Genomic DNA, 14,867 nt, shown 5'->3' with positions numbered 1-14,867 from the left:
ACAATATCGCAATTGACCAGTCACAGTACTACAGTACTGCCGGAACTGTTACATTTAAATTTGAAATGTAAACAATCGCAGAATTATTACTCTTCAATTTTTAATCATTAATTTAATATTACTATTTAGTCTGAGAAGAAAAACAAAATACAATATTCGTAAAACGTACATTACATAGTAAAAATAAATGTTGTACTTTTGTACAAATGTACACGAATTTTTATTAAAATTGAAATTATTAATTGAGACATAAAGATACATGCAAATAAAAATATTGTACAAAATTATTTATAAAATTAAAACATGAAAATAATGTGGACAATGAAAATAAGAACAGCATTAGTGTACATTATTACAATTTAAAATATTGACATTTATTTATTATAAGTATGCGAATTAAAATATTATATACAGTAATAATTTACAAAAAGAATAGCTTATTACAAAATGTTACACATATACAAAAAATGCAATGTACAATAATGAGATAACTATTATACAATATTAACCTCATGTACAGGTGAGTTCTGAATGATTCTATTAAAACTAAGTTTTGATAAATCAATGGTGGTGAATTTATTATCAAGAATCAATTCAGAAATCGCTCTACCTACGGCTGGTGCTTGTTGAATCCCATGCCCACTGAATCCAGTTGCAAATATTAAATTTCTATGATAGGGATGCAATCCAATTATTCCATTCTGATCAAAGGTATTATATTCATAATATCCAGCCCAACAGGATTTTAACTAAAAAATAGTAAGTGCATTATTTATATCAATACCTAGTTTAATATTTTCAAAAACGACAGTTTAAAATGAAACATACTTTCAACTTCTCAAAAGCAGGCACTCTACGTGCGAGTACAGGCCATACTTTTTCGTCAAAATAATCATAATCAACATTTAAGTCTGTAGCTGGTGGTTCTTCCGACTCTTCTGGTGATCTCCCACAGATGTAATTACCTGTTAAACCTTCTCTCCTAAAATAAACATTAAAATATAATTATAGAATACATGTAAAAAATTAAATAAATCTACAATTTACTATAACTCTCACCTGAAATAAGTTCCAGTATAATCTACTGTCAATGGAGTATTTAAACCAGGCCCATCTGGGCAGTGGAAACAGTAAACATATCTCTTTCTACAAAAAAATTATTATCGTATTATTTATTATTTTAATTACAAACTTTATGAAGTTTATTGTCAATTATTAACCTCGGTTCAACAGGTAAAGGCGTGTGTAGTAACCTGCCAGGGGTCTTGTCAACACCAACTTCAGCCAGCTTTGCAATATTTCCACTGGCAGGTCCAGCAGCCAGAACAGCTACTGCGAATTTTAAAGTACATTCCTCACCATCTCGAGTCCTAATCTATTTAACAACAAGCATTTTACTTCTATAATATTTCTATATTAATATTACAATTTGGATGTTACAAATTTATCAAAGCATTTAATTAAACTTCTACTAAAATCTTACTACTAATTTCTCCAACTTCTTATCGTCAATGTAATCTTCTTGCTCTACATATTTAAATCCTATTGCTTCTGCACAAATATACTGCACACCCTGGTAAATTGATTTCTTCTTAAGAGCACAGAGGAGAGTCCATGGATCAAACCAACCTTCCTTCTCTAATCCCAAACAACCTAAAGCAACACCCTCTATGTCGATCCATGGGAACATGTCCTTCAACTTAGTTGGTGACATCAAAATATTATTTGCACCAAGCAAATTTTGGAGTTTGGAATTGTTCATTAACGTATCAGCTCCCTTCTCTGATGACAACATCAAGTAACCAAATGGGTGAAAGGAGGTGTCAATTGCAGGTTCTCCATCAATGCCTAGGTAACTGTTGACATTGCGTAAGAATTCAGCACCAAAGAGAGACATTTCAATGTTCTCTTGCAGAGAAAACTGCTGGCGCAGACCACCAACAGAAAGAACTGTTGATGCTGTGGAGTACTATAATAATTATATAATTAATTTAATGATTTTAAACTCTTTAATATTTAGTCAAACACTTCTTTAATGTAAAACACTTACCCGTGGATCTTTCTCAACAACTACAACTCTAAGGTCTCTAAAACATCGTCTCTTCAACCAGTAAGCTACAGAACTACCTATTGCACCCCCACCAATCACTGCAACATCACAACATGCTGGTCTTATTGGCGGCCGATCTGACCATGGGACTATATTGTCTTGTGGATCCCATGGTACAATGGTATCTTTTAATGTTTCTAAACGGTTTTTAAATTGTTTTAGTTTTTTTAATTGAGAATTCTCTTTCTTCTGATCATTTATTGTAATTATCCGCTGAAATGTTGAGAAAACAATATCATGAAATTAATATAATAGTATAATAAAATGCAAAAAATATAGATGTAATTAAAGAATAATTTACTCCAAAATCTTCTATCTTACTCCGAAATCTTCCATTTCCTACTTTCTTTTGTGATTCAACTAGATAAATTAATTGAGTTATAATAATTTGTAACAATAGTAAGCAAAACAAAAGTCAATATTTTCTTAAATTTTATGGTAATTTAAGTCATAAAAAATGAATACAAATTATTTAAACACTACTGGACAGTGTTTTGATAACTAATTTATAAACTTTAATTAACTTACTTTGTCAACGAAAGTTCTATTTTGAACAAAGACACATTTTTGTAGGAAGTTAATCCACTTTTCGTATTTAAACACTGTCAATAACATATTTATAATTTACAGTAGCTGCTCACTGCCGCTTGAAATCAAGTGCGGTCGATTTCATATCATTAACCTATTATACCCGATTTTATTAGAGTCTTCTGTGATCTTTCCTGAAATGATAAGATAATGCCCATATTTTTGTTTTCAATATCAAATCTATATGCTTGCAGTTCTTAATCGTAAATCAGATAAAAAAGTGATATCTTGATTCCATGTGCAGGTATTATTTATGGCACATGTTACATTATACAATCCAGTACGTATGAACATGTAGATATCTGTCTCGCGATATATCGATCATCGATTCGATATTTTTTCAAATCAAAATTATTTGTACCTTGTTATTTGCAATATAATTCAACTATGGGAATTTCTTGTGCTTTCATCATAAAAGCTATATTCATAAATTAATTATCCGTGAAATAAAGATCCACAGGCTCATAATAGAATTAATTTGTTATATAAAAAAACAATACTGATTTAATAAAAATGTTTATATAAAAAATTATACAACTGGGTACAAATGAGATCTAGCAATGATTTTATTAAAATAACTGTATTATTGTATAACAACAGGTTAAGATATAACGACAGCACCTATGTACATAAACAATCTTCGTCAATGTATATTACAAAACAGAGAACACCACACTAATTACAAAAATTGTCTTTATTGGAATACTTTCATTGCTCCAGCAATTATTATCTTATTTTTTTCCTTCATTGGTACTATTTTCAGAATTTGTTTATTTTACAGTATATCACAATAATTCTTGACTTGACAGAAACCAACATTAAAAATCGTCAACCCTTATTGGTTTGTCTATCAATCATGTTGCACGGTATTAGAACTAATTTAGGAATCATCCCAGGTGGTGCAATAAACTGTTGTGTACTCTGTGGTGTACTACGTCCTGAATATCTGAGCTCTGCTTCTGTCACAATTTTACAAATATTCATTTTGATATCTGCTTGTGCTTTAGGTGGGAGTCGCTTGACAGTCTGTGCCATACTGTCAAAAAATAATTCAATACTGCTTTTTCCTTCTGGAGCTAGATATACTTGATCATAATTATTTCTTGTATCCTGTAAATTGAAAATCAGTAACAACTATATCTTTAATAAAACAAAAAAAAACATATTTATCATTATACCTACATCGACTTTGTGGACAGTTTTATTTGGACTGTCTGCAACTGATGTAGTAACAAAAATTGGTGTATTCACTGTCCTATTCTGAAATGGTGATGTTTTCAATATACTGTAAGTTGTGGGCACTTCTGTTGGCTCAACCTTCACCTTCTTTGGTCTTATTTTCCTATACTTTGACTGGATTTGTTGTGTATACATATCAATATCATTCACCAAGGTTTCCTCCTCCACATTTTTCACTCTACTATCCCCATTATCTGTCAGTTCCATAGAATCTTGACTCAAAATGGGATCTGCAGTTGTCTCTTCTAGGATTTCCAAGTATTCACTATAGTCTTCATCATTATGATCCTCTAGTTGTTCCAGAAGACCTTCAGAACTAATTCCACCAGCATTTATATCCTGGATGTAGTCTTCTGTCAATTCTATACTTTGTGGTTGGTAATCAGACTCGTATCTGATTAAAGAATATTACAAAATTAGTATATGTACCTCAATTAATTATAAAAATAGTAATAGACTTACGGGAACTTTAGAAAACTGAGATGATCCTCAAAAATCCATTTTTTTCTGCGTACTCCTTTCTCTGTTTTATTTTTATACTTGAGTATGCGGCAGTAAGTGTCCCTTAAGTTTTTCCACCTCAATCGTACCCAGGTAGCTGAGAATTTTGATATAAATACACTAATATAATCAAATTTATGAATTAATTTCTAACACATTTGATTTTATAGTTTTATGCCACATTTTAATATTGTGGACAGTGAATGCTACCAATACAGTTTCATTAAACTTATACTATTCTTGTTATTGAAACTTTGTAGTATTTTTTCAATTTGGCTCTTCAATGTATAATAAATGAAACTGAAGTAACCAACAGTATAGTTTGAGAAACTTGATTGGTACCTATTTCCACTAGTTTTCTATTTAAATTAATACTGAAAGAAGCGGAAAAAAGTAAACATGTCCATACGATCGAGGCCGAGCTCGTCGGAAATCCTCTTCCAAACCTTCTGCCGGAATTCTTGTAGCTTAACCGAGGAGCCCTTCACATCTGCATTGTACAAAACCGGGTGCTGTTTTATCGCCTCAATGATCTTCAGAGAGATTTTATGCGAATCAGGCGGCATCGTTGGCACCATTTCGCCCGTTGAGAATCGTTCGGAGCAAGTAAACAATGATCTTCAATATTGAAAACTGGATCTACACTCCTAACCTCAAATTGAAAGAACCGAGATTATAAATATTACGAAAAATGAATTATTACATTTGCAATTCAATTAATCATCTTCTGAAATAAAACTGAAATGAATGATTTTATTTATCGTTACTTTCGTTTTGATTAATCAAATCGATCAAATTTAAGGTTATTCGAGTGAACAAGTGGAATTTCGGAAATATAATTGCATTGCTATTTTGTCGCTCAATTGTGAACAAAATTCAAGGTTGAATCATTTTTATCAAGAGGATTTTTGAATTTGATTAAATTGTTTATGATCGATAGCAAGGCTTAAACTCATTGCACTACGATTATCATGTTTATGAAAAGTTTCCTTAATTGTAGGAAAAATTACGTCGCGTTCTTAGAATCGGGCGTTAAGAAGGTTAACAATAAGGAATATTAGTGGCAGTCATCATACTTTGGCAGAAACTACACTTCCGTCGCAATGTTTAACCGGAAGTCAATTGTGCACTCGTTTTGTTTTGAATCGCAATTTAGGTGTGATTTTTCTCTAATAACGTTATGCAAACAATACATCCAAAAGCTACAAAAGCTTTGTTATATTTTATATTAAATTGTAATTGTACATGTGTATCTATTGATTTATATTCACCAATAGATGTATCAATACTTTAAATATCTTAAAAGTTCAACTAAATTCTAAAATCTTTTCGTTCAATATTCTACAGATTTTTCATACAAACTAGAGGACAGTTTTCTTTTTAAAAACTTAATCGACAAATTAAAATTGTATTAAATATTATTGTAAGTAATTATTGACTACTATCATAATTTTAAGTTTGAAATTCTTGTAGTTTTCCCTCTAGGTTACGTTCTCTTCATGCCATAGTTCATGGCAATTCATTGTACATACATTGCATAACAGTCGTTTGTAACATAAAATAATAATTCAAAAGAACATAGTTTCAAAATTCGAAAGGGATGGCACAGATACCATCAGGATTAATTACCCATAGTCAAAGGGTGTGCAGGCTATACAAACGCGTTTTACGCACTTTGGATGATTTTAATATGTGGAAACATGAATTTAGGTCTGTGTGTAAGCATAATCATAATTTTGAATTCAAATATTTTAATTCTAAAATTTCTAAATCATTTCTATTTTTGCAAATATCTTTATTCTCATGTATTTTAAATTATGTGAACTACAATTATATCAACTTTTAATTACATAACCTATAAAAAGTGACAAGACGACGTTATCTATTATCAACTTTTTGTTTTTTATAAGAGTAACCTTGTACAATATTAGTTAAATAGTTTGGTCAGGTATTCACTTCATAATCTTGTAATTAATTTTTTGTTTATGAAGATATCAAGCTACATTAGTGAGACAACGTTTTGAAGAGAACAGAAATATAAAAGATGCTCGTCTTGCAAAGAAGCTCCTGTTGGAAGGCGAAGAGGAACTCTTCCGAAATCCAAACTACCAGCCTAAAAAGTTCCCTGACTCTGAAGGTGGAATAACTAAAAACAATGTAGTACCCCTGCCAGATCATTTTATTGATTACTGGCATCCAGTTGAAAAAGCACAGTATCCAAAATACTTTGCAAAGAGAGAAGAGATGAAGAAGGAATATGAAAAGTTCTATTACAAAATGTATCCTTCAACTCCTGAAACTAGTAAAAAATAATAGAACATGTGACATTCAAGAACTTTGTAGACATAAATATAAACAATAATAATTAATAATTATGTATAATAATAATACCTTGGATTTTATATGCCCCTGGTCTTCAATTTCATATTAAATCTAATTAAAAGTAAATTACTGTTGCACTTATTTGAATGTATTTTCGAAATTTTGCTTCAAAAGTCGTCACGAGCGGTGCTGTTGTAGACTACATATTTACATATCCTATGCTATGGTATCGTTTTCAAATCTATCTCACTCTTCTTCTATGGTTTAATAATGTTTTCTATGGCGTACGATTTCAATAACAGAAACACGTTTCGACGTATCGTTAATAGTGTTTTATAAAATGCCGAGGAAAATAAATATACGAAGATTATATTATTGTGTACATTGAATTTTCATATAGTGTGTATTATGGCGTATCCAACAATTAATTTAATTGATATAGTTATTGACGAAGTCGCGTTGGAAGGTTTGGATGGAATCACGTTACAAGGTTAGTACAAACATAAGCATGTTTTTATCAACATAATTTCAGCAATTGCAGACGGAATATTAATTGCTTCAATTTAATAGTATGCCTCAGTTAATAGTAACAGCAATATTAATTTTTGCGAATCTGAAGTAACAACAAAAGTGGAGTTGGATTGTTATTATGATCTCAGATATCCTTTCTCTAAATACAAACATTATTATAATACTAATCATTTATATATTTGTAGCACTATGGTTGCGTTTAGAGCAACGTCTCCACAATCCTGAAGCAATTCCAAAACCACTAATGACACAAATTTGGTCGATATGTGTAACCGTTAATGAATTTGCATTCTGTGAACTACAGACTGCAAGACAGCCCCTTGTTATTTTCGATCGTTACGAATATGTAGATCCTGACTTAGGTATCATATTGGAACCTGTAAGTACCACATTTTTAGAGATCTCTTCTTGGTTATCAGAAAATAATTAATTTTTAGAATAAGTACAATTATTTCTTTGGTTATAAATTATTATTTAAAGTAATCATTATCAGGATCATGTGCCGCCAGATATTTACCCACATTGTCCCATTTACAATGTTGCAACGGGTGTGAAAGGATCATGTTCAAGTTTTTCTACTCGTAAAGACATAACAGAATATGTTAGAAGTCTTACCTTAGATGAGGCTACACAAAAATATGGAAACAAGTTAGTTATTGTTGCATCACAGTATGCAAGAAACCATGCATTAATGGGAGAAGAAGTCACTCCTTTAATTGGTCTAAGTGTGATACAATATTGTTTTCTTGAGAGAGTAGGCAGGTCACGGTACCATGGTGAAGTTACACAGGGTAAACTGAGTCTCAGTGCACTAAAGGAGGATCCTAAGAGTCTATTCTACCACAGAAAATTATTGTTACGTCACAAGCTAATAACAAAGCAGATACATCATCAGAAAAGTGGTGGTCACAGTTGTAATGGAAGTCTGTTGCATCTAACAAGGTTTTTTGTTGAAAGAAAACCTAAAGCAATTTTTTTAGCAGAAGAAGTTATTAAGATTTTGCAGTCAAAGCCTAATTGTGTTGCTGAATATGATGAAATAAAACGTAAGTTAAGGATTGAGAATGCAATTAAAAAATTGTGTAAGACTTCATTTTTTCAGAAGATTGTCAAGACTGATATTGTAAGTTAAATTTTAACAAATAATCATTCTTTGCAATCGTTACTTTCGATCATTAAAATTACGATATTAAAATTCTTTTTGAGCAGAAAGTACCATACAGAACATTATATCCAAATGCAGAGCCTCTGGAGTGGCAGCAACAGAACAATCCAGAGAAAGAGAAGAAGATTAAAGTAGTACAATTATTACTTCCCTCTATTGATGTTGCTGATGTATGGAAGGATGACGTGCAAGAGGAGGATGAATTGCATGGTTTGGTTTAAATGGATTTCTTTACATAGAAACGGTTATGTAGATATTCACTTTTAATATATTTTTTATTTTGTAGAGATAAATATCTCTAATCACAAGTTCTGTGTACCATACATGAAACAAGTCAATGATATCATTGAGGCTACTGGAAGTAATGGTTTATGTCAAGGGCAATTAGCCAAAACCATGGGCTTAACTAGGTTACAATCACGTACAATGTTGAGAAACATAGTCAAACAAGGCGTTGTTGCAACTTATATGAACGATATTGGTAGACAAAGATTGACAAAGTATGTGTCAAAGAAGTTTGAGAAAAATAGCATGTTAAGTAAACAGTTTCACTTAGAAATGGACAAGATAAAGGAGCTAACAAAACAGATGATAACAGAAAATGACGATTCGAAGAAAAAGGAAACTTTAGATCCAGAACCAGTTGATAGAATTGTGGAAAATGTAGAAAGTAAGGATTGTGTTGTAGTCACTGAAATTGATAAAAATGATCAAGAGAGGTCGAATGAATCTATAATAGAAATGCAAAATTCTTTTCATCTTGTTAATAGGATATTGTGCAAATATAACATAACAAAACTGTCAAATAGATACAAACGTACATCCTTAGGTCTGAAATATGCTGTTACTGAAACGAAACAGAGTTCAAACGACGATTTTACGCTCACTCACGTCACTGAAAAAATGAACGAGAAAGCACAAAATACTTATAGAAACATAAAAGTCAATTTCACTGTTTTGGCGCCGATAAAAACCCGCAAGACTAACGAACTGTTTGGGTTTATGGAAAACGTGCAGAACAGTGAGAAAAATAAAATTACGCATTCTCATATTACGTACAGACTGTTGCGAAGGGCTAACATGATTATAGAGGCTGTTAAAGATCACCAAGTCATCGACGATATGACGAAGTTACTAAAGATGATCCACGAGGAGGAAGACAAAGAAGGCTACATTGTGAAAATTGATAAGAAATCTCTACTAAGATTATTACAAAAGCTTTCGAAAGATAATCTAGTAAAAAATATAAAAGTAACATTGAGTAGCAACGGCAGAGACAAGTCCTTGATATTTATATGCGATCCAAGCATCACCGTTGACAATGCTATCATTCAGTCGGCTGTAGAGCAAGCAAAGCTAAAATTCTTTTTATTATTATCCCAGAGAATTAGAATGCCCTCGAAGACGAATTCAGAAAAACCAAACAGCAGTAAAGATGGTAGCACTAAAGGGGTTTCAGATAAGTCGGAAGTCAAGTCCTGCTTGAAGAACTTGAAAACCGTGTCTCCTAATTACAAGTGTGGACCCAGAGGGTCCAAGAAGTATGGGTACTGCCCGAAATTCATACGCATGCAAACGTTGCATACGGTTTTGTATTATCTGGTCTATGAACATCCTGGTGAACCAGCAATTTCGAAAAGTGAACAGGTACAAATTCTGCGGAACAATGATTTTAATATCACAGGTGAACTAGCAGAAGAATTCAGCACGATTTATACCAAGGATATCAGCTGGAAAATGTTCATGCCGCCTTTGCCAAAATATACTGGTCAGTATCAGGATTCCCTAAGATCTGTTCAAAATTTAAACTCGTATTCTTTAATTTTTAGGTTGGCCCCGAGGCTGGACACTAATGTGTGACGTACTTTTACGCCTTCCATTATCTGCATTTTTAAAACTTCATTACATTCATCATATTATACCAGATTTGGATTCATACACAAACCATCCTATTCGAAAGCACTATTTGGTTCGAGAACTGCCACCAGAGATACGAAACCCTTTGCTTCATGGGCGCAAATACATTTTTAACATCCACGAAACTATGACGAGACTGTGTTATATAGGATTGGTACAGTTCGGACCTCAGAAATTGAAGGAGAAAGATCAGGTGTTCATTTATGTAAATCGACGATCAGAGCTGTTAGATACAACATCTTCGGCCCCTGGCTATCACACAATTGAGGATAAACCATACCCAGTATACAAATATAATTTCGATGAGCTGGCGACGGTTGAGAAGTACTGGTACGACATGTGGAACACTTGTATCAGCACTCCACTGGGTGGTCGTTTGGTTGTTCAAGGCACGGATATAGTATTGGAAGACATGAATAAGAAAGCTGCACTAATGGAGGCAGTTGTGGCTCGTTCTTCAGAAGAAGCTGTGCGAATGGACACTGGGCATATTCCCGGGGACCGTAAGGGAGCTGCAGGGATAGACTCAGCGTGTTTTGCACACTTAAAAAGGAACTGGAACTGGGCACTCAAAAACAGTTCTCAGAAGAAGAAGCGGAATGTGCAGTGTCAAAGGGACACGTACCTCTCAACAATAAAAGCGAAACCTATCAAGTTCACAGAGTTCTCTGGCTTGAAGAAAGTCTCCGGCCCTCCTTCTGTGAATGCACTAGAGTTGAAGAGAAAAGTGGAAAGTAAGGCTGATAGTACGAATGATCAGAGAAAATATGAGGAACTGACGGGCAGCCGGAGCATTAAACAAAAGTCTTACGTGAGGAGAGTGTTGCCTCGGAAGTGTAACAATAGGAAGAAGACGAAGTATGATGAAGTTGATTACAGAGCTTTACAGCGGATGAATAAACTAAGGGTAGACTGGGATCCGTGTGAAGATAAGATTCTATTGATTTGCAAGGTAGCCATGGTATATTTGTGCCCAAACGCAAGAAAACAGATAATTACGTTTTCCATGGTCAGAGATGTTTTGCGAGATTATTCTGCGGTTTCACATAATAAAACGTCAAGGGCTTGTCAAAGAAGACTACTCTACATGCTCAGGCGACAGCAAAATGTGAACATTGTTGCTCTAGGAGTCGAGGAGGTCAAGCAGAACTTCTTTATCAAGAAGCGTTTCAATGATATTATGAACAAGCTCAAAGAAGAGCACAAGAGTTACGAGTTTGAAACAAAGGTTGCGGAAGTGTTCAAGTCGTTAGTTGCGTACATCATTAAAAAATATTATGATATTTCAGATGTTGAAGTTAAGGAGCCTCATGCCATGCCAGCCACCCTGCAAGAGTTCAATTTGTTATACAAAGTGGTGCGCCCTACGAAACCATTCGGCAACCTTGGGTTTACTAAAGACGTTCAGAACGTTAATGACGTACACTCTGCAGTTATTAACTCTGTCATTCACAGTGCCATGTGCTGTGGGAAGGATAGACGGTCTTGGGCATACCAATTGTTCAAGGTGTATGAACAGTACCCTGAAATGTTATTACGAAATGCTATGTCAAAGATCAGAAGTGATCAGCTGGTGACTGTCAAAAAGAGCCAACTGCCCACAATCAAGAAGTTCGGTCATTATATGCCAATGAGCAGCTCGCAATATCAACTGAGCAGTAATTATGTATGCAAGTTTCACACCAGGTGGTCTTATGACCTATTCAAAGAGTCGTATGATGTTTTCTTGAAGCTCAGCAGTTCTTGGTATTTCCAATCTCAATTGAGTGATCCGAATGTGTCATCGGATAGTTACATGGGGGTTAAGGTGACACCAATGACTGGTGGTGTGATAGCAGCAACATATGAGTATATAACCAGGGATCAGATTGATTTCGACATTGAGATACCTGATCAGGTAATTATGCTTGATCCAAGGTTGCAGGAAAAGGATGAGACTTATTTTAGAATTGCTAAAAGATACCAAGATGTATTAGTAACATTAGATAACCTGAACAAAAGTACTGATATGATAACTGACCTTGAGCAGAACAGTGTCAATGATACTAATCAAGATGGCCTTTTAGATTTGGATACAGAAAAGAATGAATTCGACATTGAAGAAAAGAATTTTGAGGATGGCAAGAGTCTTGCTGATTACGATGAGAACTTTAGTAGTGATGATGATGAGATTGCTTATAATGTTACTGATGACAATACAATTAAATTCCAAGATGGCACCAAAATTGTGTTAAACAAGGAAGACGTTGAGCGTGCAACACGAGGCGATGACGACTCAGCAATGGAGACTGAAAATGACAGCAGTAACAGGACAGAGACTAGAGACGCATTAGTTGATAATGAAAACTGCAGTACTATAACGGATATAAAGAAAGAGCTGGCAACCAGAAATAAAAGGGTTCGCGGCGAAGGCGGAAATGAGTTTGATAAAGATGAGCCAAGAAAGAAGAAATTTAAATCTGATACTGAAGCAAACATCAAAGAGGATTCAAATGCATCATCAACTGTAAATAAAAGTACTGTACAAGAGGTTGATAATGTTAATAAAGTAAAGCAAGGTGTTTCAAACAGCAGGAATGAAATTGTTGTACCATCGAGAAGTGTGAATGGGCAGATCTTCACTCGAGTTAGTGACATACTAAAGAGCATTCCTGTAGAACAATGTTATCTACGTCAGTATTGTAAGATTGTTGACTCGGGTGATGCGCACAAGAAATACACTCGATTGGCTTTACTGAGGATGAGAGAAGAGTTGTCTAACTTAACAGTAGCTGATAGTCATCATGCGCACGAGTATTTTGTGGTAAACATGTTCAAAGTGTATTATTCGTTGACTGTACCAAAACCAGATACCTTAAGTGGAGGTGCAGTTTTCGAGAACTTTTTGGTGCCTCCAGAGCTGCTGCCTTTAAGATTGGATACTGCAAATGAGTTAATTAATGAGTTGAATGAGTCTGTGGTTTTACCTAGCGATGGGATCTCATTTCATGATTTCCAGAAAAACATGGAGTCGGAATTTAATTTGAAAGACATAGAGGCAGTCTACGAGTTTGTACACAAGAAGAAAGAATTAGGGGCCAGTATTTTAGAATTGATGAATAAGTTTGTGCGTACTCTAGGGGAAAATTTATTGTACAGCATTGTTACACAGCTCACTAAACACCGTCTGCTTTTGAGGTCGGGAGTAACGACTGTTCGATACATTCATTATCACTACGCTGACTGCTGGATGATACGATCCTATAAGATTTGTCGCCTCGAAAGGGAGTCGTTAACTCCAATGCCTAAAAATACAGTTTATATTATGGAGCCGGAAGTCATAATAGATGAAGGCAATGATGTAAATGTAACTAAAGAGAGTGAAACTCCTAGAGCACCATCCGAAATTAAAAAAGCTGATACCGTTGAAGATCCTGAAGAAATTGAGGTAGAGGCAAAGAACCTCGAAAATGATGATTCTGATAAGGACTTTGAGGATGAAGAAAATGCACAAGTGAAGAAGAGAATGCAGCGAAAGAGGACAGGGCTGCAGGCGCAGAAAGATATATCTAGAGCTGCCAAGCAGTTGGACCTTACGTAATTAACTTCCTGTATCTGAAATTATGCTAGCTGTTACTAATTATTGATAAAAAAAATGATTCTTTAATGTATATTGTAGAACAAAGGAAGAAATTAAGGTTGTCATCAAACCATGGATCAGAATAGACGGTGTTTTGAACAGAAGAGTCCTGGATCGAATGTTAGGCTCAATATTATTATATTGTTTGACACACCCGGGTATACCGCTGTCGAAAATTCAAAATCGATTTCTTCCTGTCCTGCAACCTTGTCATACACGCGAACTGGTTGAGGTAATTCTTTAAATATATCAAATACAAAATTAAGTATGAAATAAATTCACAAGTTTCTATTATAGATACTGATAAAGTTAAAATGCTTGGTAAAGATAATTTTGAAAAAACCGCGCGTAACTTTGTTTTCAAAGCCAGCGCGAATCGAGTCAAGTAAGTGATGAACTATTAAGTTAAATTAAATTAATAATTATCTGTTAATATTAAATTTCGTATTCCAGAGATTACAAATAATGATTGGAATGTCGAGGAAGATATTTTTGTCGAGCCTGCAACAGGAGCTATGTTGAAATTCTCGATCTTTTTGAGCACTAAAAGGTACACCTCGGATTATATCAAATAAAAGGTTATAAGTAAACATATTTAAAAGATACAAAATGTGAATTTATACAATGACTGTTATATAACTAATATATACAATTCATGAACATGTAGATGTAATATAAAATCTTTTTTATTAAATATGTAATATATTTATTTGCAAGTACTTTATAGTATTGTTATGTTGTTGAAAAAATTTTGATTTTGATAGCAAATATTGTAGTGTTTTTTTATTTTGATACCTCTATCTCAAAATGTTGTTTTAAATATTCAACTATTTTTGCTTTTTTAACTAATTTAACAGTTACTAAATATTCATAAT

At 33.7% G+C, this 14,867-nt stretch overlaps 4 protein-coding genes across 5 annotated transcripts; 2 read left to right on the top strand and 2 right to left on the bottom strand.

Annotated features, from left to right (window-relative positions):
- Window positions 1-349: 349 nt before the first annotated feature.
- Window positions 350-2,991, bottom strand: LOC144473872 (FAD-dependent oxidoreductase domain-containing protein 1). Its single transcript, XM_078188206.1, has 7 exons — window positions 2,639-2,991; window positions 2,051-2,323; window positions 1,484-1,969; window positions 1,221-1,375; window positions 1,060-1,146; window positions 829-982; window positions 350-749 (listed from the first exon to the last, which is right to left on the bottom strand). Exons 1-7 carry the CDS (start codon window positions 2,723-2,725, stop codon window positions 495-497), a joined length of 1,497 nt encoding a protein of 498 aa, XP_078044332.1. The 5' UTR covers window positions 2,726-2,991; the 3' UTR covers window positions 350-494.
- A 249-nt stretch (window positions 2,992-3,240) lies between these two features.
- LOC144473276 (uncharacterized) lies at window positions 3,241-5,528 on the bottom strand. 2 transcript variants are annotated; one of them, XM_078187007.1, is made up of 5 exons: window positions 4,848-5,528; window positions 4,400-4,535; window positions 4,022-4,331; window positions 3,881-3,958; window positions 3,241-3,808 (listed from the first exon to the last, which is right to left on the bottom strand). In XM_078187007.1, exons 1-5 carry the CDS (start codon window positions 5,014-5,016, stop codon window positions 3,527-3,529), a joined length of 975 nt encoding a protein of 324 aa, XP_078043133.1. In that variant the 5' UTR covers window positions 5,017-5,528; the 3' UTR covers window positions 3,241-3,526. The 2 variants fall into 2 exon arrangements, with proteins under 2 accessions (XP_078043133.1, XP_078043132.1); XM_078187006.1 differs by having other exon boundaries at window positions 3,881-4,331; window positions 4,848-5,527.
- Window positions 5,529-5,948: 420 nt separating this feature from the next.
- On the top strand, window positions 5,949-6,756 carry Nd-b22 (NADH dehydrogenase (ubiquinone) B22 subunit). Its single transcript, XM_078186546.1, has 2 exons — window positions 5,949-6,148; window positions 6,430-6,756. The coding sequence occupies exons 1-2, from the start codon at window positions 6,039-6,041 to the stop codon at window positions 6,749-6,751; spliced, it is 432 nt and encodes a 143-aa protein (XP_078042672.1). The 5' UTR covers window positions 5,949-6,038; the 3' UTR covers window positions 6,752-6,756.
- Window positions 6,757-7,120: 364 nt separating this feature from the next.
- Window positions 7,121-14,754, top strand: LOC144473013 (general transcription factor 3C polypeptide 1). Its single transcript, XM_078186537.1, has 9 exons — window positions 7,121-7,250; window positions 7,477-7,670; window positions 7,785-8,414; window positions 8,501-8,666; window positions 8,743-10,224; window positions 10,286-13,949; window positions 14,032-14,224; window positions 14,290-14,377; window positions 14,446-14,754. Exons 1-9 carry the CDS (start codon window positions 7,169-7,171, stop codon window positions 14,565-14,567), a joined length of 6,621 nt encoding a protein of 2,206 aa, XP_078042663.1. The 5' UTR covers window positions 7,121-7,168; the 3' UTR covers window positions 14,568-14,754.
- Window positions 14,755-14,867: the final 113 nt, after the last annotated feature.

The sequence above is a fragment of the Augochlora pura genome, chromosome 7, assembly GCF_028453695.1.
Source record: "Augochlora pura isolate Apur16 chromosome 7, APUR_v2.2.1, whole genome shotgun sequence".
Lineage (NCBI taxonomy): Eukaryota > Metazoa > Arthropoda > Insecta > Hymenoptera > Halictidae > Augochlora > Augochlora pura.
This window is presented reverse-complemented; position numbering and strand designations above follow the sequence as displayed.